We start from the raw sequence: 21,873 nt of genomic DNA, 5'->3' as shown, positions 1-21,873 counted from the left end.
TTAACACTGTTTGTTGGGAGACGTGAATGGGGCAGTAACAGAGAGAGGGGGGGAGAAGGGGGGGGGGGGGGGGGGTTCATGGGGGCTTTTAACCCAATTAATCCGGGAACGCATCTCTGTCATTTTAGATTTCTTTGGCTATTCAAAAATAGCAAATATACAAGCTCAGTAGCTTGTAGATCTGAAAATCATGATTTTTTTTGTGCAAATCTTTACAAATGTCTTCTAAGTCCTAGCAGTTTTTTTAAAACTTAAATATCAGTGGTTCTCAAACTTTTCCATGTGAAGGACCCCCAAAATTGTTTTTGGCCGCCGATCTCCATCAAAATACGTTGTTCCAGGGACCCCCAGAAGCAAAGATTTGAGTTAAAAATGTTGCTTCAAAAAATATATGTATTCAAAGATTTGCACAAAATGTTCAAGTATTTAAAAAAAATAGCAGATCTACAAGCTCGTAGCGCGGCACTCGGTGCCGCGCTATGAGCTTGTAGATCTGCTATTTTTGAATAGCCCAAAGTATAGAATAATGGTTGTAGCTCAAATCTAAAAATGACACAGATGCGTTCCCGGTCTTAATGGCTTAAGGTGGGAATGGGGGGGGATTACATCATCACTATGTTCCAGTTAATCAGAGTCGTTATTCCATACAAATCCAACACATAATACTGATTTTTTTTTCCTCCCACCCCTGCTCATCCGTACCGCACAGAGCTTACACTAACACATCAGAGGTAAAATGCTCCAAAAGCACAGAAAAACCGTCCACATCCAGTTCAGTCACAGCACTGGTTCTCAACGTCGGGGGTTTGTGGGACCACCAGGGGGGTCCAAATGGACCCCTTACGGGGTCTGTAACTCTGAGAGTGTAACTCTGAGAGTGTAACTCTGAGAGTGTAAGAAAACAGTTCCGTTTGTACACGCTCAGAGTTAAATTAACACTTTTTTCCCCTCTGGGAGCTCAATCTACTGTAATAGTAAAGTAATAGTTATAGCAACTCTGAGAGTGTACAAATGGAACCAAATGGATGTCTCTATTTGTACAATCAAGAGTTATAAAGACTTGTAAGGGTCCATTCGGTACCCCTGGGTGGTTCCCCGAACCCGACACTGAGAAACGGTGAGTTACAGCTTATTCCGTCCACAAAGGTGGTTAAGAGTTCTAGTATGCAGAACGGCCAGGTTTTGGCCTGAGTCCCACGCTGTTATAGAGATAGAGCTCTCCCAGCAGTCCATGCAAGTTCCTGTGAGACTCTTCTTTATGCCGCGATACGATCCGGGTTCGTCCAGATTCTTTTTGGAAACGTTTTACTGGCCACAGGAATCCAGTGTATGTCAAATACCTGAATGTTCCAATCCAACAAACGCGCTGACGCTCTCTCTCTCTCTCACTCTCACACACACAGACACACACACACACACACACACACACACGCAGGTCCTCACTGCACCGTTCCCAAGTCACGGCAACACTGTCCATCATCCGGCCAGAAAAATCAACCGATTTAAGTTCCCAAAGTCAGCAGTCCAGCCTGCTTACTTGCAGCAGGAATGGCAACCAAAACAGAAAAGTGAGCGAAATCTGTACAAACTTATTTTAGCTCAGCTCCAAACGTTTTTTTTTAATAAGTGCAAAGTCTTCCCAAATCGCAGAAGCTTTTATCTTAATTTTTATCTTATTATCAATGAACAATAATTACAATTCTCTCTCAGTTGCTTGGTCCACAGCAATGTCCAGTTCAGCCAAGAGGAAAGAAAGTTGACAAAAACCTTGTCCCGTGGTTTGAAAAAGCTCGAGCGGCCTTTTCCTTCAGTGCTGTGAGCATCTCTACCTGCCGAAGATGCTTTCGTACTCCAGCAATATGAGCTCCACGATCTGGTTCTGGTACACCATGTGCACGGCGATGTTGCCCGTCTCCGTCTCGGGCCTCAGCAGGGTGGGACCGAACACGATGGCCACGCTCTGGGTGGTCATGCGGTTGGCCTCTCCGTGGTCGATCACCCTGAGGGTGGGGAGAGATAAGAATACGATTATTATTAAATGAAAGCAAAGGGATGGGAGGACTAAATAAGGCAACATAGTAATGATCAAACAATAGTACTAATACTAACTTAACCCATTGAGACCTGAAGCCGATTCTACATGTCTCCTAAATCTCAACAGTATTCTGAAAAACATATGTTTCTATATCAGTGGTGCTCAATCTTTTTCATGTCAAGGACCTCCAAAATTATATGTATTTGGCCACGGACCCCCATCAAAATATGTTGTTCCAGGGACCCCCAGAAGCAAAGATTTGAGTAAAAAATGTTCGCTTTAAAAATATATATATTCAAAGATTTGCACACATTTTCACGATTCTTCAAAAATAGCAGATCTACAAGCTCGTAGCGCGGCACTCGGTGCCGCGCTATGAGCTTGTAGATCTGCTATTTTTGAATAGCCTAAAGTGTAAAATAATGCTTTTTAGCTCAAATCTAAAAATGACACAGTTCCAGGTTTTAATGGGTTAATAAAGGCCAATACATGCTCCTTCCACGGCCGGGGTTCGGACAGGCTTTCCGAACTACAGGAGTCAGAACATCTGGAGGTGCAAAGTTCTGAGAAAAGGTTTTGAGACCGCCCATCTGCAGTTCGGAACGACGTCAACTTGTAATCATATCACCTCCGCGTTATTATGGACCCTACCGCAGTTCTAGGCAAAAACCCGCTGTGATTGGCCAGTAGTCGCCGTGATCGACAGTTCTCGTTTTTTTGCAACTATGCCTAAACCTAACCTTAACCTCGGTAAAACTATGCCTGCCAGGGAGCCAATCAGACACAGGTAAGGTGGGTCTATCCTATAACGCATCACCTCCCTTTCTGAAAAAAGGTTTGGACGTTGGAAGGAGCATGTATTGAGCTCTGACAGGTCAGAAATGGCCCCACCCAAGAGCTCACAAGATGGACAGAGATCATTATATTACTACCACTAATAATAATATGTACTAATGTATAACTATACATTATAACTAAAACTATATTACTACCACTACTACTACTAATAATAATAATATTAACACATTAAATGTAGCTCAATGTCAGCTACATTTGATCAAGATAAGCCTTACATTTGTTAATGACAAAGAGGAAGGTTGATCATGAGTTTTCAGATGGTAAAATGTCATACATAGAGCACCGACTGAGAGAATAGTGTAAGGAGTTTTATTGTTTGGCTATCCTTTGAATTCAGTACCTTCAAGCAATGGTTTAATCTAGAGAGTGAGATGTTACAAGGCTTGCAAACGATCTTTACACACAATAACTTGAGGGGTGGGTGGAAGGTGGAGCTCGGGGGGGGGGGGGGACTTAAGATGGAGAATGCACACAAGCTTCTCAACCCATACGCCCGTGTAACAATATTGAATGCCCCTAAGGCAACGGCATAATATCATTTTTAAATAGAATCTACATCCTTGCATGCAGATGCACAAAACAATAACATATTCATGGGGGGAAAAATGATTAAATTTCTGGCTGCTGATATACATAGACCTGCACACACTGAATGTCACGCTATAAATTTCCTGAAGAAACACCACTTCATAGGTACTGAATTACTGCAAACACAGTGCCATATAAATGCAAATTGGAAACCTAGGCAAATGTCATCGTGAAACATATGATATTGCCCCTGGCTGCAGCGGGCTAAGAATACACCTTTAAACCTGGCTATAGTTTCACCGTGCCCACTGGCTAATCCAGACGGGGATAGGAAAACAAAGACAGGAGAAGGAGAGATGTGAGTACATAAGCTATAAGGAAGGAAAAGTCTCTTAATAGTGTGCATATATACTTTTACATACTGGCCCAATATTATCTACACACTGTCGACGAGAACAAATAAGTGTTTCAATGTACAACGTGTGGAACATGCATTTCATTAACCCATTGAGACCCGGAACGCATCTGTGTCATTCTTTTGATTTGAGCTAAAAAAAAAGGCATTATTTTACACTTTGGCTATTCAAAAATAGCAGATATACAAGCTCATAGCACGGCACCGAGTGCAAAAAAATCGTGAAAATGTGTGCAAATCTTTGAAAATATATTGTTTAAAAGCGAACATTTTTAACTCTATTCTTTACTTCTGGGGGTTCCTGGAACAAAATATTTTGAGATGGGGGTTGGCGGCCAACTACATATAATTTTGGGGGTCCTTGACATGAAAAAGTTTGAGCACCACTGATATAGAAACGTAATTTTTTTCGGGATACTGTTGGGATTTAGAAGACATTTGTAGAAATCGGCTTCAGGCCTTAATGGGTTAATAAACAGAGGAATGCAAATGCTCAGTGTATAAATTGAGTGAGTAAAGTCCACGATGAGATAGACAGTGAATGACAACAGCGTGTGGACCGAATTTGTTGAATTTTAATGCAACGTTCACTGATGGTGCATGAAAACCTTGCGTGTCTTGCTCTGTGCCAGGATTCAACTTCAATTTGAGGCTAATGTACATTGTACTTTGTGGGATCAGCAAATCTGGTGAACCTGGGGCCCATCAAACTTAACGGTGTAATTTCAAAATGTATAGGTTTCAATTAGAGAATGAGACAATGCCGTTTTTTTTATTATTAGGATTTTTTTCGGAGGCATTTCATTGCTTTATTAGATTGGAGAGCGTATAGAGACAGGAACTTGAGGGCTGAGAGAGATAGGGGAGACATGAAGACAAGACGTTGGGAGTCGGATTCTAACTGAGTCCTGGCATATACTGGTTGTGGTAAATGGTGCATTCATATAGCGCCTTTATCCAACACGCTTTACAATATGCATTACATTCACCCATTCACACACACGTTCACACACTGACGGCGGAGGAAACCATGCAAATGTATACTGTAGGTTAATCAAATATCAAATGTGTGGGCCCCTCCTCTGTATTTACAGCAGTGATTCTCGCTGGGTTTGAGGCCCTTCAAGGGGCTCCTGGGGCCCTTCCAAATATGATGGAATATGATTAAGGATTTCATATCATACACACCATACCTGTAACTTTCATTAGTTAATCACTAAATTGGTGGCCCAGGGGGCCCGTGCGGGGGTTAATCCATCCCTGTACTTCATCATACAACAAATAGTGAAAATCGCGATGCAATGCGAGTGTAGAATAGCCATTTTAACTATTTAAAAAAAAATAATAATAATAATAATAAAACAATAATAAAAAAAAGTTTTTCCACCTTTTTTCCCAAAATTCTTTTCAAAAGGTTTTCTCCACGGACATGCCCAAAATAGGGACACCAGAAAGTGAAAGTGGTTAAGTAACTAAACTAACTAAAGAACAAAGTTATATACTGTATAAAAAAACGACTACTACTACTGACATTGCTATGTCTTGCTCTGGGAGAGCATTGGGAGAAGTAGATCAACCAGCTGTGGTGTGCTTACCTGCGGAGGTGCTGGAAGAGGAGCTGCATGGTGTCGTGGTTGGGTTTTGGCAACTGCTTGATTATGTCTTTTATGGAGTTGACTCGCTGCTTGTAGTCAGAGCATTCTGATGCAGAGAGAGATTCAATCCAAGTTGAGATAAATGCAAATGCACGTGGCGCCATCTTGTGGCCGCATTACTAACAAGCATGCAAGGCGTGCAACTACAAGCATGCACTCGAAATTCTGGTGTCAGTGCGAACAGCCAACTTTGCAATGCGAGGGCATGCACTTTTGTTGGATTATGCATTAATAATGTGTTAATAATGGAATAACTGTTAGTGGATTTGTAGAAAGAATTAGCCAAGTGCCACATATGGTCAGAAAGCAATCTACATCTACAGCAGTCTTGATAAAAGATCACTCTAATTGTACAAAATCTAAATTGACAGGCAATGACAGATAGATTTGATTAAAATGTCTATTGCATTATTTTGGAATAACGGTAATAATAGTTTTCTATCTGACAAAAATATAGATATTTTGTCAAAATATTAAAACAGTCAAAATTAACTGACATAAGTAAGTTATATAAAATAACAGACCAACAGGGTTGGACTGCTGTTCGCTCAACACGATGCATAAAGCCCTAATTTATGCTCCGCCGCACGGCGGAAATAGCAGACCTACGAGCTTGTAGGTCGGCTATTTCTGATACGCTACAGGCTACACGGTCGTGCGACACGAGTCGGGCATCAAAGTACTCACTAATGGCTTCGACAAAGTCCTCGAAGGATCCATATGTGAAGAGAGGCTCTGGAAGCTCTCTGAAGAACATCTTGAGAGCTCCTGTGGTCACGTGGATGTCCTCCCATTTACTGTCATTCAAATCCAAATCCTCATCTGGGGGGGTGAAGGGGGGGGGGGGGGGGAGAAAGAAAGAGAGGTTAGAGGAGAGACATAAAGAAAGAAAGTGAAAGAAAGATTAAGTGAAAGAAAGAGAAAGAAAGAAAGTGAAAGTAAGTGAAAGAAAAAGAAAGAAAGATAAAGAAAGTGAGGTCAGAAGAGACAGAAAGAAAAAGCAAAAGCAAAAGAAATAATGAGTAAGAGTGAAAAAAGACCCAAAGGAAAGAAAGAAAAGTGTGAAAGAAAGTGAAAGAAAGAGCAAAGGAATGAACAAAATTAATTGAAAGAAAACAAAATAACGAACGAATGAAAGAAAAATCATAATCAAAATAAAGAAATTAAGTAAACAAAGCAAACATTGAACACATTGTAGCAGCAGTGAGTGGGAAGACTTAAATGATGACTGCTGTCTGTGTGTGTAAAGACTTAACAGCTCAACAAGCTGTATGCCCAACTGCTGTGTGGGATGCGATAGCACAGAGGAGGTGTGTGTGTGTGTGTGTGTGTGTGTGTGTGTGTGTGTGTGTGTGTGTGTGTGTGTGTGTGTGTGTGTGTGTGTGTGTGTGTGTGTGTGTGTGTGTGTGTGTGTGTGTGTGTGTGTGTGTGTACACGTGTGTATGGGCATGTCTGTGGATGGCTGACAGGATTTAAGCGGTGGGAGACAGGAGCCCTACCGTGATTCACCGCAAAGCGGAGCTTCTGTATCACTGCCAAGTTCCCACTCACTCTGTAAATGCCGTCAATACTGAGACCTGCAGGAGACATTGGAATGGGAGAGAGGACGAGAAGATGAGAGGAGATGGAGCGGACGTTTGGGGGAGGGAATGAGAAGTTAAGGGAGATTGTGGGTGAAAAGTGACAAGTTACAGCATAGAGGTTTTTAGTTTATTTCGGACTGAAGGCAATAAAAACACACAAAACTCAAACTCTGAACGGATGAAAATTTTTCTTTCCTGCCTTTGAACACAAACGTCCTGAGATGCGTGTTGTCGTACCTGTGTTTTCCACGTGGTCAATGCACGTCTTCACAAAGTTGGGCACAGATGTATTCTCTCTTTGACAAAGGCTGGTGAGGCTGCCGCCAAAGACCTGATCTACAATACCACAAAAACACAGTACAGGCACATGAATATCAATGTCGGGTGCAGCTATTCTCAGCTCTGGTCCAGGGAGAACCCAGAATACTGCTGGTGTTCATTATAGAGTCTAATCAGGGAATACTGGTTCCCCAGCATTGATATAGAGCAGAGGTTTTCAAACTCTTTGTGCCCAAGGCACACCAAAGGGCAAGTCAAAATGTCAAGCCACAGCTGTATTCATATCCGTGAAAAATAATCTCTACAACACGTTATCACACTGTAAACGTTTAGTTTTATTTACGAATGCCAAAATGAAATGTTGAACCTCTTATGGCCTATTTCATACTAAATTGCGGAAACAGACGATCTACAAGCTCACTAACATCGCAATGCAATGCATTGTGAGCTTGTAGATAGGCTGTTTTAGCTAAATAATAATACTAATACATTATACACAAATTAATTATAATAATTAATTTAATTTTTTTCCAGGTTGACTTCCTTTTTTAGGGTATAGAACCTCTGCTTTGGGAAATCATCATAACTTTTTGTATAGTTGTTATGTGTGGTTGTCTCAAAATCCCAAGGCACACCAGTGTACCGTGGTAAACGGGTTGAGAACCACTTATATAGAGAGTCTTACTGAAAGATCTTTTCAGAACTGCGGTTTAATTCTTTTTATGCCATTTTATATAGTCTTTTTTGTGTTATAACATTCCTGTTTTATTCTTTTTATGCTGCCGTTTTTATAGTACCGTTTTTATAGTCCATACAGTCATCTTGATAGTCTATCATCGCATTTTATTTCATTTCCTTTTGGAAAGCACTTTGTGCTCTTCCCTGGAAGAGTGCTTTGAAATGTATTATTGTTACTGTTATTGTTATTGCTGCTTGTCTGGCCCAGGAGAAGCCGTGTACCTTTGATATAGCCCTTGTCTCGCACAGCCTGGTACGTGGGTCGGCGTGTCAAGAACTTCTTGAGTTTCACTCTTGTCTTCTTTTGATCCGATGCGTCCATACTCACAGAGGTCTTCATGACTGAGATAAAACAGTAGATGCAACAATTGAAGTTAGACGTCCTTACCCAGTGGTGTAACGTAACTAAGTACATTTACTCAAGTACTGTACTTAAGTACAATTTTGAGTTATTGTTTTACTTTACTGGAGTATTTCCAATTTTCAGTACTTTTACTTCTACTCCAATAAATCGCAGAGGAAAATATTGTACTTTTATTCCACTACAATTATTTGAAAACTTTTAGTTACTAGTTACTTTGTATATTTTGACCACTTCAGCCCTACATATATTTCGGCCATTTGAAAATAGCAGATCTACAAGCTCATGATGCGACGCATTGATGCGACGCATTGAGAGCTTGTAGATTGGCTATCTTAAAAATATTTTGAATACATTTTGAAATGGGACATTCTGCACAATGAGTACTGTTACTTTTGGTACATTTTGATACCAATAATTTTGTACTATTACTCAAGCACATTTTAAATTCCGGGTATTTCTACATTGCAGTATTGGTACTTTTAAGTAAGTAAAGAATGTGAGTACTTTTACCACCACTGTCCTTACCCAAAATTGCATTCATTCTTCTTTAAAAATTGTATCTAATCTCGTCTTTGACTGCCTTACTTTGATTTCATGTAATGTTTTTTTTCCCTCCCTGCATTATGCAGGCGCTTCATTCTTCCTTTGATACATTCCTTGAGGCGGTTCCAGGGGGTCCCCAGCTAAATTAGTTAATATATAGCATCAATATCTGTTTACCTACTCTAACCCTATTTACATTGGTCATTTGGAAAATAGCCAATCTACAAGCTCACAATATTGAGAGCTTGTAGATGTGCTGAAAAAAATAAATAAATAAAAAAAACAGAAATATGACAAAGTTTGAGAACCACTGCTATGGAATGTACACTATAAATAAAAGCGGATAGATTGATTGTTACCTCTGTTCTTCTTGTCCCGGTGGTCCTTCTCCTTGTCCTGTTTCTCGGCCCCTGGTGACTCAGGCAGGTCCTCCTCGATGGCCTCATCTGACTCCCAGGCCTGGACACACACACACACACACACACACACACACACACACACACACACACACACACACACACACACACACACACACACACACACACAACTATGTAAGACATATAGGCTAGCTAGGTCTAGTGGTGGACGGTAACAAAATACGTTTACTTGAGTACTGCACTTTAGTAAAAGAAAATATATATTATCTGTACTTTACTTGAGTTTTTTTTTTGTATACTGATGACTTTCACTTGATTGATTGACTGATTGAATACTTAATTGACACTTTGCAAATAGCACAGTGGTACGATTATACAATGATGCTAAACGGATAACACAAAAAGCCCTTTAACTCATTCAGTGCCAAAAATATTTCTGGCTATATCACCCCTGTGCCAAGGCCAAAAATACATTGTAAAAAAAAAAGTGCTTAGGAGCCGAGATACAGCCTTTTTCAGTAAGAAGTTAAACAATAAGTGAATGGAGCAGCAAATCTTATCTTGGGTTCTGAACCTTAAAAAAATAAATAATATATATATATATATATATATATATATATATATATATATATATATATATATATATATATATATATATATATATATATATATATATATATATATATAAAAAATATATATATATTATTACTATTGGCGCTCTGGGCTTATAAAAACGTGACGTCGGTGACGTCAATGGCACTGAATGAGTTAAGGGCTTGTTTCCATTGTGGTCATGTGTATTCAATTCATCAAGACATACAATAATAAACAAGACATCATCAACACTACAGTTGGGGGGGGGGGTAATTTCTGGTGTTAAGCTTAGACTTTTCTAGGACCAGTTACAAATTGCAGACAGGTGCTCTTTTATGGCGGTTTTGAAGGAGGGTAAGGAGTCACACTCTACATACTTCAAAGGCAAATATTGTACATACATGTGCACTGATGGCCTCCGTCAGGGCTCGGTACCAGTCGTTGATCACGCTGTCGATCTCCGACTGGATTAACAGCTCTGTCCCCTGACGGGTCTTCAGCTGGGGGAGAAAGTGTCAAAAGGTCAAACGTGGTAAATGACCCCACTCTTCTTTAGGGGATCAGAGAGCAAAGGGTTATCTTGTCCCCTCTGTAAATGATGACACAAAGGTGAGGCGGATCTGTTGGGAGGGTGAGGTTATTGAACAGTCGATCAATAAATCAATTATCCAGAATGTGATTTACCTCAATGACATGTTTCTTGCTAGACTTGTCCTTGGAGGCCCAGTCCACGGATCCTCCTCGCAGGTCCACAGTGAACTCAGGCTTGGACTGGTTACCGCCAAACTTCTGGAATCAACGGGCAGACAATAATATCAGAGATAGTTTTGCAACACATCGATGAAAATGCAATGCCGTCGTTATTCCAGTTGGCTTTCCGGGGAGAACAAAAACAAACAAGGTGTGTTAAAAGTTAATAAGATCACATTTACTCACTTTGCAACATCTGTGTTACAAACGCTAGTTATTTAGTATTGTCTAGTGTAGTATTGGAAGGCAACACCGTGTTAAATTCTTGTAGTTATTGAGGTAATATGCATATCAATTAGGAAAAAGCACAGTCCAGGAGACATCTCCTTGTTTGTTCAAGCTTTGCACATTGTCTCATTCCAGCAAACTCAGGCACTGTCTGAAACATTAGTTGTACTTTCACTGGGATCACTTCCATTTGGACAGCTGAGAAGCTTTATTGGGCTTTCAAACCAGCCACACAAGCCTCCAAAAAAGGCCCTGATCAGACAGGATGCGTTTTAGCAGCTGGAGGCTACTTTTTGAAAATCGTCATCCATGTGAGTGAAGCTTTCTGCTCGCTGCTTTTATGTTGCAGGGCGCCTTGCATCTTTTGCTCTATGTACCTCTAGTTTTTGGAGTGCCCTGGGCGCCACAAGTTGAAAAATAATTCAAATCGAAGCAGTAAAGCAACAAATACGCTGCAATAGTGTTGATTTTGGCAGCAAGTTTCGATTCAGTTTTAGTCGTAGTCTTTTGAATGAAATTCCATTTAGTTTTAGTCATATTTTAGTCATCTGAGATGTTTTACTGTTAAAGGGGTAGTTCACCCCCAAAATAACTTTTTTTCTATGGATTACTCACCCCATGGAGCCTTGAATTCATAGATATTTTTTAGTTTTTGTCACATTCCTAAGCCAATAATTTTATTATAATAAATGTGTGCCCATTGATTCCGGTAGGAGACACAAATGCATTTGTGATTCCTAATCTCCTGATCCGGAATCAATGGGGCTAAATTTATTATAATCAAATAATAAAGGAAGGAATGCGACAAAAACAAAAAAATATCCATGAATTCAAGGCTCCATGGGGTGAGTAATCCATAGAAAAAAAGTTATTTTGGGGGTGAACTACCCCTTTAAGTCTAGTTTTAGTCGACTAAATATCATAAGATTATAGTCGACTAAATCTACAGTTGATCTAGTCGACTATAATGTATTTTGGTGGTGCCTTGATGGCGTCGTGATGGCTGATTTTACACTTGGTTGAATGCTGAAAATAGCAGATCTACAAGCTCACAACGCGTCGCAGCGCGACACGTTGTGAGCTTGTAGATCGGCTATTTTCAGAGCGCAACACCCGAGCGCATCCAAACATAAAATGACTTGTCTTTTAGTTCTACTGGATGGCCTAGTTTTCATTTAGTTATTATTTCGTTTTCGTCAGTGAACAAAGGTAGTCGACGAACATTTTTCGTTAGTTTTAGTCGACGAACTCAACACTGCGCTGTAAAGCTGCTCTGCTTTGTAGACTGCAGAATAAAAAAAAAGGTAATGCAAGTGTTTTGCAGGGCGCAAAACGCGTCCTGTCTGATCTGGGCCTAATCAAACCAGGGCATGGACAGCAGCGGTGAGGGGGGGCTAGGCCACAGTGTGAGATGACAAAGACAGGCAGGGGGAACACCAACACATGCACAGAGGACTCAGGGGACATACTGTGGCGGCCTGGACAGGCGCACAGTGTACATAGGAGACAGCTGGGCGGGGCTTGACTGAGCGCTTCCAGTTGCTAAGCAGGGTGAGGAGCAACTCTGGAATAGAGCCACTACGGTAGTAGGACTTAAAGGGAGAGAGGGAGGAGAGAGAGAGAAGGAGAGGAGAGGCGAGGAGAGGAGAACAGGAGTGGATGGGGCACGGAGAGGAGCAGAAAGGAGAGAAGTGGGGAGGAAGACAAGAAGGGGGGGGGGGGAAAGGGCAATAAAGGAAGGAGGACAAAATGAAAACCACAGAAAAAGAACAGGTGACAACCAGAAATATGAAGGATAAGAAAGACAAGTACCACAGAGAAATAGAATGAACCAGAGCCACATATAAGGAGAGTTGCGTCACCTCCGTGCACTTCATCGGGTCAGTCTTCTACAGAGCCTTCCATTGTTCGAATAGTGACAAAGCCCTGAACCGGAGGTTTACGGAATGCACTGGAGAGTCTATGAGCGTTTGTCACTATTTTCGAGTTTACATGAACCACGTGACCGGCGCCGTTTTCTGCCCCCAAGGTTGACGCAACTCTCTAATACAAGGCTCTGGAATGAACAAAAGCTCAAAAGAACAACAGGTGCAGCCTGCAGGGGCTGATGGGAAACCTACCCAGCTGGTTCCACTCCCCTGGCCCTTGGCGAAGAGCAGAGAAGAGCCCTGCAGCACGGTCCAGGACGACGTCCAGTTCTTCCTGTAAACCACGAGCAATTCATTGTCCTTCATTAGCACCATTTTGAAATTTCAGTGGGTCCTCAAACCTTTTTTAACCCATTGACTGCCAATGACGTAATATTGCGGCATCGGGTGTTTTTTAGTGATTGCGCTAGAGGGCGCTCTTCGCCAACCCATGAATGACGCCTCGACTTCGAGAGAAGGATCCGCCCAGAAATGACATCATCTAAAATATTTTCACCCTGTCCGCTACAATGTTATCAGATTGATCAAAAATACATTTATCTCGGATTTCTTTTCCCAGATTGCGTTATTGGTGAAAACTAGCTATATTCAACTGCCGATAACTACAGAACAGACGATCAGCCTACCTGACTTTCTTTCCATTTTCGGTGATTTTGGTAACGTTGAGGACTCCACACTTCTCCGAAGGCTGTGGAAGAGAACATAAGAGCCGTGAGCTTTACACGGTAATATTGATCACATCCACACGGCGGACAAACAGTGAATATGATCAGTGGGATAGGATTTCACCCAACCTGGGGTTGTGTGATATTGTGCAGTATACTACCACACATGTTGGCGCACACACACACACACACACAAATAGCCAGCAAGACATATGTGTACAGCACATGAATACAGCACACTACAATAAAATGAGGAAAATAAACATAAAAAACAGCACATACACACAAACATGCTCCGTCTCTCTCTCTCACACACACACACACACACACGCTCACAAAACGTAGGCAAGAAGCGTGATAGTGTGATAGACACTCACTCAGTGTGCATGTGTGTTATTTCACACCACCACCAGCAGATGGCACTAAGAGACCCCAATACAATACATACAATGCTATCATACAGCTGATTTATGATAGCAGAATTACCCCCCATTCATTTACATAGTGAGGTTGACAGCAGGGAAGTGGCCAACGTGATGTGATTTATATTCAGCACTATGGCAGCAAGGAAGTGGAATATGAACTGCTGAGACATGCAGGAAAAGACGGGTGGTGGATGCAAACAAAGCATGGTTAAGTAGTTGTGAGAGAACAGTGGAGAAAGACACGGGTGGAAAAAGCAGAATGAAGCGTATAGCATTAAATTACGATGACATGTGCATGAGGAAAGAAGCAGGGAAAGAATAGTAAAAGAAAAAGGAGAATGAAGCAGATTGCATTAAAAGGACCACTTCACCCATTTTCAAACTATCTTCATATAATTGGTCTGGGTCTCAGAGTAAGGCTGTGGACAGCTCTGAAACCTGCCTACCACTGACATCATCTGTAGGCAGGTTTGGTCATTTCAAACAAAATCATATATATATTTTTTTATTAATGCAAGAACAATGGCGCCTATTTCAGCATGTTAACTTTCCAGGAAGAGAAAGGCTGTAGTTTCTATTATCTTGGAATCCCCATTAATGATGTCATGGGCAGGTTTTTTTTAACTGTCCACAGCCCACCAATGAGACGCTGAGTAGACGGAAAGTATTCCATCTTATGAGCATTAATATAAACGGTTGCAAATGGGTGAAGTGCACCTTTAGCTTGTGGTGCCTTGCGCATGAGGATAGGAGTGTGGTAGTGCAGTGCATGCTGGGATACTAACTGTCGAGGGGTGCTTGGGAGATGAAGGGCACGAGTCAGAGTCTGGAGAGCTCTGCTTAGGCGCCGGAGCACACTCCTAGCAACAAGAGGTACATGGTCAATACAGCCAGTCTCTATAGAACATCTGACCCCCTAAACTACAAGAGATCTGTGGTTAGTGAGGACCTAGTATCTCAAGACAGATTCAGCAGCTCAGCTCAGCAAATTCAAAGGAAATGTTTTGCCGATGGGTTCCCAGATTGGTGGAGGATAATAATAATAAGACAATGGATCAGAATGAGTCAGATTGGGGGTAAAACCACTTAAATCGTAAAAACGTCTTTGACCGGTGTCCCCCAGGGGTCTATACTAGGCCCCCACCCCAAAGATAGCCGATCTACAAGCTCACAATGCAACACGTTGTGAGCTTGTAGAAAATGTATGAATGCCCCCCCCCCTCCCACCCCCCCAGAATAGGGACACTAGGTTTAATGTGGTTAATCGGGGCGGACAAAAGAACAAGGATTAATGTTAATTTAAATTAGGATGTGGGTTTGTTAGGCTATTATCGCCAATGGGCACAGAACATGCTTCCGAGATTCACATGCAGCCACAACAGAAAATGTGTTAATTCAAAGAGAGTGCTTCATTCTAAAAGGTTCCAGTATCGGGTGTTCATTGACAGTTTCACAGCTATAAAATCCGGTGCAATTCAGGATGACAACAGGGAGAAATCATTTTGGCAGCTTTGATTGAAGAATTCATGGCGATTATTCTCATCGGACATACGTTTTTTCCCAAACCTGGTCCTCAGTGACCCCAGTTAATTGTAGAGCTCGACTGATTTCTGGATCCAATGCCGATCCCGACTTCTTAAGAGTCCTAGACCACCAATTTCCAATGTTTTGACCACTGGTTGACGTGAAAAGTTTCATCAAATCAAATCAGCTGTACAATACAAGGGGTCCCACAAGGACCAGGGCTGGGAACCTGGCTGTTCTACCAGTGATAATCAATGTCAAAGAATCATAATAAATCATCTCAAGGGTAGATTGGTGGAGAGAGGACGAGAAAGGATGGTACCAACTTTATCACGGTAAAGAGAGAGACGTAATCTCCTCTTGTGTGGGTCAGAACCAAACCGCCTGAGTTTAAAAGAGAACTGCAACAAAACACATTTTTAGCATGAGCCAAGAATGTTTTCCATCACTCTTTACCACTTAAACCCTATATAGTTCATTGACTGGGGTCCCCCAGGGCTCTATACTGGGTCTCCTCTTTTTTTCCCTCTAACCAAATCTCTTCGCAGAAAATAGCCGATCTACAACCGCATAATAACGCATCACAATGTGACGCGTTGTTAGCTTTTAGATCGGCTATTTTCACCTATTTTTCATCCTCCTATGATGACATGCCCAGAACAGGGACGCTTGGGTTCTTGTGGTTAAAAGAAAACGCATGTCTAGACGTTTTGATCAAAACCTACAACTGTTATATTAAGTAGGTGGTTCTTAACTCTGTTCCTGTGGAGCACAACGTGACAGCAATCAATTACACGTTATGGTTGAAAACTAGCAGTAGTCGAAGTGTCCAGGAAGAGAATTGTGAACCAACTATGATCTACAAACTTTATCCTCCTTGCTCCGCAGCACATCAAATACACCACTTTGGAGAGAGATTATTGACCACGGTTGCACTTCTGACCTCCAAGTGTCTCTTTTAATACTTGGGGATTAAACCCCACACAGCCAACAAGAAAGCTTGTGCCAAGATTGTGCTCAATGCCCCAGATCAGCTGTACTTTATCTCTTTGGTTGACGCAGTCTTCCATGGACTTTCCCAAACAACTAGATATTGTAGAATAGGACCTCCAAATGAAGCCTTATTACCTGCATCATTTGGTACATTAGTCCACTTTGCCAGGTGACCCAACCAGCATTTGGAGATCCTATGTACTATGCTGTTAACTACTATACTATTGACCAGAATTCCTATCCAATTCCATTGACCCGTTATGACAGGGTTAACCCCAGTGGTGGAAAGTAACTAAGTACATTTACTCAAGTATTGTACCTAAGTACTCTCGTCCTCTCTCCACCAATCTACTGTTGAGCTTATTTTTTACTTAACTGGAGTATTTCCAATTTTCTGTACTTTTGCTCCACTGCAATTATTTGAAAACTTTAGTTACTAGTTAGTTACTTTGTAGATTTAGATTATTATTACAAAACATGCATTAACCACTTCAGTCCTATTATTACTTAGGCTATTTTCAAAGCATCCCAACTCTTTGACTGCCGTTGACGTGTTATCGAGTCAATTGCTACTTTGTCCACTTGGCCGTCGACGCGTTAGACACGTGTTTGTAATTATTGTTATTTTAGAGAAGATCACGGTCTAATCTTGAATCCGAAGGGAGCAGTAAAACTGTAGCACAAACGGATACGGAAATAATGGATATAACGTCATTGCGTTTCCCGTCGACTCCATGTTTGTAGTTTTTTTTCTTTCGCCTGTATCTCTGTTCTTTTTTTTGTCCATTTTTCCGAGGAGACGCGTGTTTCCAACGGCCTGTAGCGAAGGGGACACTAGCTCCGGTTGCAATGTTTTGCATCCGGATTAATAGTCAGAGACTCCTACTCCGGAAACACACAGTGAATCGATCGATAAATATGGATCTAAACTTTTAAGACAACTTTAAAACTACCGGTACTAAAAACACGAAAATGTGTTGGCACTGGGTGAGTACATTATGAAAATACTCTGGCAGTCAAAGAGCTAATATACAATAGAGAGTCGCGCGCATGCGTGGCCGTCTGTCTCGCCAGCCTGTTTGTGTGTCTGCCTCTCCAAGCTGTTGGTGTTTGGGTATAATCACCAAGTTAGGTTTCGCGGGTGGAGCTACAGGGTTTCCAGGGGGAGCTTTCGCTTTCGGTTTGCGTGTCGAAACAAACACGGCTGCTGCTATGAATGTCTCGGTTTGCGTGTTCATTGCAATGAACGTCTACACTGTCTCAGATGTGAGGGCCAGGCTACTAGAGCCCCCGCGCAGCGGCGAGACGGGAGGGCCGCACAGTGGCCCGAACCTCTAGTTTTTATTCACCCGTTTCCTAGGCTGTGTGTTTTCCACTTCCTGTCGATTTCATTGGATATCATTGGTCATCTGACCAGTTTCATTGGATTTCATTGGATCAAATCGACAGGAAGTGGAAAACACACAGCCTAGGAAACAGGTGAATACATTTGGAAACTTGTGAAATGGGACATTCTGCAAAATGAGTACTTTTACTTTCAGTACTTAAGTATATTTTAATGCGAACTCGTACTTTTGTACTTTTATTCAAGTAAATTTTGAATACCGGACTTTTACTTGTAACAGATTATTTCTACATTGCAGTATTGATACTTTTACATAAGTAAAACATTTGAGTACTTTTTCCACCACTGGTTAACCCCCATAGCCAGAACATAAAACGATTAAAAAAAAGGCACAGAATACAACGCTTCCAGAACCTGGCGTCCGCCTACCTTGTCGTTGAGGTCTAAGACGTAGGTGCTGTGTCTCCACTTGGTCAGGACAATGGGGTCCTGCTGTTTCCTCTCCAGACTGCGACTCTTAGGAACCTCTCCTGACTGAGCAGGGGAGAGGTTGTACTGTACAGAAAGACAGATACGGAGTAAGGAAAGGTATGATAATGAGAGAGAAAGGGGGGAGGGGGGTACAGAAGCAAACAAGTTCAAATAACCAGCATAGTAAGCTAAACCAGTGGTTCTGAAACTTTTATTTATTTCAAAGACTCGCGTAACTCAGAGTGTTACGGGTCCACTTTTTTTTTTTTTATACTTTTATTGCAAGATATTCAGGTTTACATTTGATATTTGCATTTCATTTCTTATTTTCTTGCAAACGTTTTCTTTTTTCTTTTTTTTTCTATCTATACACCCAGTGTTTAAAAAATAAAATACAATAATCAGAAAGTAATAACTATAAATAAAAATAAATAGGTTACATAAATTAGGATATTACACATCAGTCAATGCAAGTTATCCTAATACTAATACCTGTTAAATTATAATAATGATAATACTAGTGATATTTAATAATTCTAACTTAACAAATTAAAATAAAAACGGGGGGGGGGGGGTGTCCTCTATGTTGCCAAACACGTTTTGCTGTCTCTGCATTTATGTCAGTTCTCGACGATCTGCCTTTTTCATCATTGAATTTTTTTCTTCATATATATAATTTAAGTAAAAGATCACAGCCCGAACTTCTGATGTGGAGTCGGTGCTGGGTCTCACTCATTGTCCCAACTTAGTCAGGCGGCCCCATAATTTGTCCATTTACTCCATCTTCTATTAAACTCAGGCTCATTGTTTCTAATTCGAAACGTTATTCTCTCCATTTCACATATTTCCTGTACTGTTTCTTTCCATTTTTTTGTTACGGGTCCACTTGGTTCCATTTGTACCCTCTTAAGAGTTACATGCCTGTAAAGGGTCCCTTTGGAACCCCCCCTCAAGCAACCCTGAGGATCCCTGGACCCCACTTTGAGAACCACTGCGCTAAACCATCCACAGGTCTAGCATTAATGTGGCTCTACTGTTCTGAAAATAAAAACAACATGCTTCAACTCAACAAATTGTGGCGTCAACACTTTTTATGTCGTTTTCACCAAGTGACACTTGTCAAAGGGTAGTTTGACAAAATATGAATTAGATTGCAGTTGCACGCAGGTGCAACACAAGGTAAGTCTGCACAAGGATAATAGGCTCCACATATTTATCTGTATTGCTGATTCTACGTTTTGATCACACACATCTTTTTCAGGACTGAAAAGTATATCAAAAATAGTATTAACAGTATCTTTCACAGTACTGGGTAATGGGTGGGTCTGGGTGGGCAAAGTACTGTACTCAACTCCAGTACTATGAGTCAAAGCATACTGTAGATACTCCTGGTCAAATATGATTCAACTACTGTACAAGTGAACATTGCTTTGTCAAATTTGTATTAGGAGTACAGGCTTTTAAAAAGTACAAATTACAAAGTACATTTTTGTTTTAATGTCAATGCATTGCTGTATTAAAATGTTCCCAATACATTCTAAGGTGTTCCAGGAATCTTCAAAAACTGTGAATAATAGTGAAAATAGCTGATCTACAAGCTCACAACCCATCGCAACATCACGTCGCATTGTGAGCTTGTAGATCAGCTTTTTTCACTATATCTGGTTAATTCATAATGTACTTTCCCCTCTCCCTACAAATGTTTCGAGTGAAAGTGAAAGTCTAACCACTGCCCTTACCTGCCCGCTTGTCGACCACAGCACCATTGGAAATTGGGACCGCTCTAACGGCCCTCGTATTATTATTTCCCGCTGTCATGGGTAATTGTCCACCAAAATGCTGCCTACGGGTCCACGCCTGTCTGTAGTACTACAGTATGTGGTTCATTCATTCGGACATGGCGCTGGTCTATTCTAATCTGCTCTAAACCGGCCAGATTAGCCAGACTGACCGGACGGACAGCCACCAATAGCCCTGCCCAGATCTGCATACCATTACACAACACCAGCATCCACTTAAAGAAACTTAACACTCCAGAGGAGGGGATAGATTAGTGCATGTATAAGAGGGGGAGGAGAGTTTCAATAAAAGTGTTACTGCCTGGCAGCGTTGAATAATGCAATGCTGGAAGCTTTCCATCCCCAACTAGCAGTAAAATCATGAAACAAAAGACTTTTGCAGTATCTCATCCTCATAAAGCCTAATTTATACTCTCTCGCACAGCGGTGTCACGCGAATGTCACGAGAATGCAGACCTAAAAGCTCACAACCATTGTGAGCTTGTAGGTCTGCTATTTTCGGCGCGCGACACTGTTGTGCGACAAAGTCTGAATCGGGCTTGATGAACAAATGAGCTGGTGCCTCACCTTAGGTAGTTCCCACTCTGATCTGGATCCATCTGAGCTGTAGTAATATGGCCGTCCCTGCTCATCGACATGCTTTATCCACTGGAAAACACACGCAGAGCTCAGGATTACATACAGGTATGGAACAACATACAGACCTAGTAAAGTAAGTCAATTGTATTTATATAGCACTTCTCACAGAGAGATCTCACAAAGTTGAAATAGTAGCATTTTAAGGTTGTTAAAAATGTCCACAGAGGCTGCAACTCTCAAAACTTGTGGAATCATATTCCAAAGTTTAGGGGCTAAAGCCTGAAAGGCTTTGTCACCTTTAGTCTACACTAAGTGAAACAAATACAGCGTTAATAAGATGTAAGTGGATGAAATGGGCAGGAGCAGAGACTGCCCCGCCTGCCCCGACCAAAATCCACATAAACCAAAACTTTAAATAACTTTTCCTGGAATATTCATTCTGTAGATGCCTTTGTTGTAAAAAAAAGACTGCAGCAAGAAAATATAGGCAGTTTAAGGGCTAAGCAATCTCTCTCTCTCCTTCTCTGTCTCTCTCTCTCGACTGTATAAGGATCATAGGCTCACATTCTGGTTATGCAGATGCAATTTTAGTTTTACTTTATTTATTTTATTCAATGTTTGCAACATAAACTGTTTGCACTGCTTTTGTTGTTGTTGATATTTTAATGTATTATTTAATGTCTGTAACGATCTTCTTAATGTATTTTTATGCACACTGTTGAGAATTCTACAGCCTGCATTGTTGCCACAGCTGTTTTGTAAATGTGACAATAAAAACTTGTTTTCCCCATTGCCCTATTCAGTCAATGCAATGGCTGATGCTGTGGTGCACTGAGACAAGAAGAACCATTGAAACTCGTATTAAGACCTGAGGCCGAGTCTACAGATGCCTTCTAAATCAGAAGTTCTCACACTTTCAAGATGTTTCGAAAGTGTTCAAAAATGGCAGATGTACAAGCTTGCAGCGTGGCACGAGCTTGTACATCTGCTATTTTTTAATAGGCAACGCTAAAATCTAGAATGACACAGATGCTTTCCCAGTTTTAATGGGTCAAAAACTGGTTTCACACATTCTCATGCCAGGTCTTGACAAATTGACACAATTGTGTTTTATAGGGGAGGGAAGCCAGGTGGGGAGGGTGATATTTAACAGCGGGGAGTGTTGGGCGGGAGGAGTGGGATGGAGGCGCTGCGTCC

The 21,873-nt window shown here is 41.3% G+C and overlaps 1 protein-coding gene across 6 annotated transcripts in view; it reads right to left on the bottom strand.

Moving 5' to 3' along the window:
- Nucleotides 1–554: 554 nt before the first annotated feature.
- LOC308076742 (rho GTPase-activating protein 12-like) overlaps nt 555–21,873 on the bottom strand; it is a 78,327-nt gene continuing 57,008 nt past the window's right edge. The window contains exons 5-20 of one of the 6 annotated variants that reach the window (XM_080417188.1): nt 20,665–20,745; nt 18,257–18,382; nt 15,816–15,890; nt 14,751–14,825; nt 13,502–13,563; nt 13,068–13,149; nt 12,417–12,539; nt 10,654–10,758; nt 10,371–10,469; nt 9,358–9,457; nt 8,314–8,433; nt 7,312–7,410; nt 6,991–7,068; nt 6,179–6,313; nt 5,432–5,537; nt 555–2,000 (exon numbers count right to left, since the gene is read on the bottom strand). In XM_080417188.1, coding sequence (XP_080273314.1) covers nt 1,826–2,000; nt 5,432–5,537; nt 6,179–6,313; nt 6,991–7,068; nt 7,312–7,410; nt 8,314–8,433; nt 9,358–9,457; nt 10,371–10,469; nt 10,654–10,758; nt 12,417–12,539; nt 13,068–13,149; nt 13,502–13,563; nt 14,751–14,825; nt 15,816–15,890; nt 18,257–18,382; nt 20,665–20,745 — 1,641 coding nt within the window. In that variant the 3' untranslated portion in view covers nt 555–1,825. The remainder of the gene's footprint in view (nt 2,001–5,431; nt 5,538–6,178; nt 6,314–6,990; nt 7,069–7,311; nt 7,411–8,313; nt 8,434–9,357; nt 9,458–10,370; nt 10,470–10,653; nt 10,759–12,416; nt 12,540–13,067; nt 13,150–13,501; nt 13,564–14,750; nt 14,826–15,815; nt 15,891–18,256; nt 18,383–20,664; nt 20,746–21,873) is intronic. The other 5 variants (XM_080417190.1, XM_080417189.1, XM_080417192.1 and 2 more) reach the window with 5 other exon arrangements.

Source organism: Gymnoscopelus braueri (assembly GCF_963280865.1).
Source record: "Gymnoscopelus braueri genome assembly, chromosome: 21".
NCBI lineage: Eukaryota > Metazoa > Chordata > Actinopteri > Myctophiformes > Myctophidae > Gymnoscopelus > Gymnoscopelus braueri.
The sequence above is the reverse complement of the archived record's forward strand: the minus strand, read 5'-3'. Positions and strand labels throughout refer to the sequence as shown.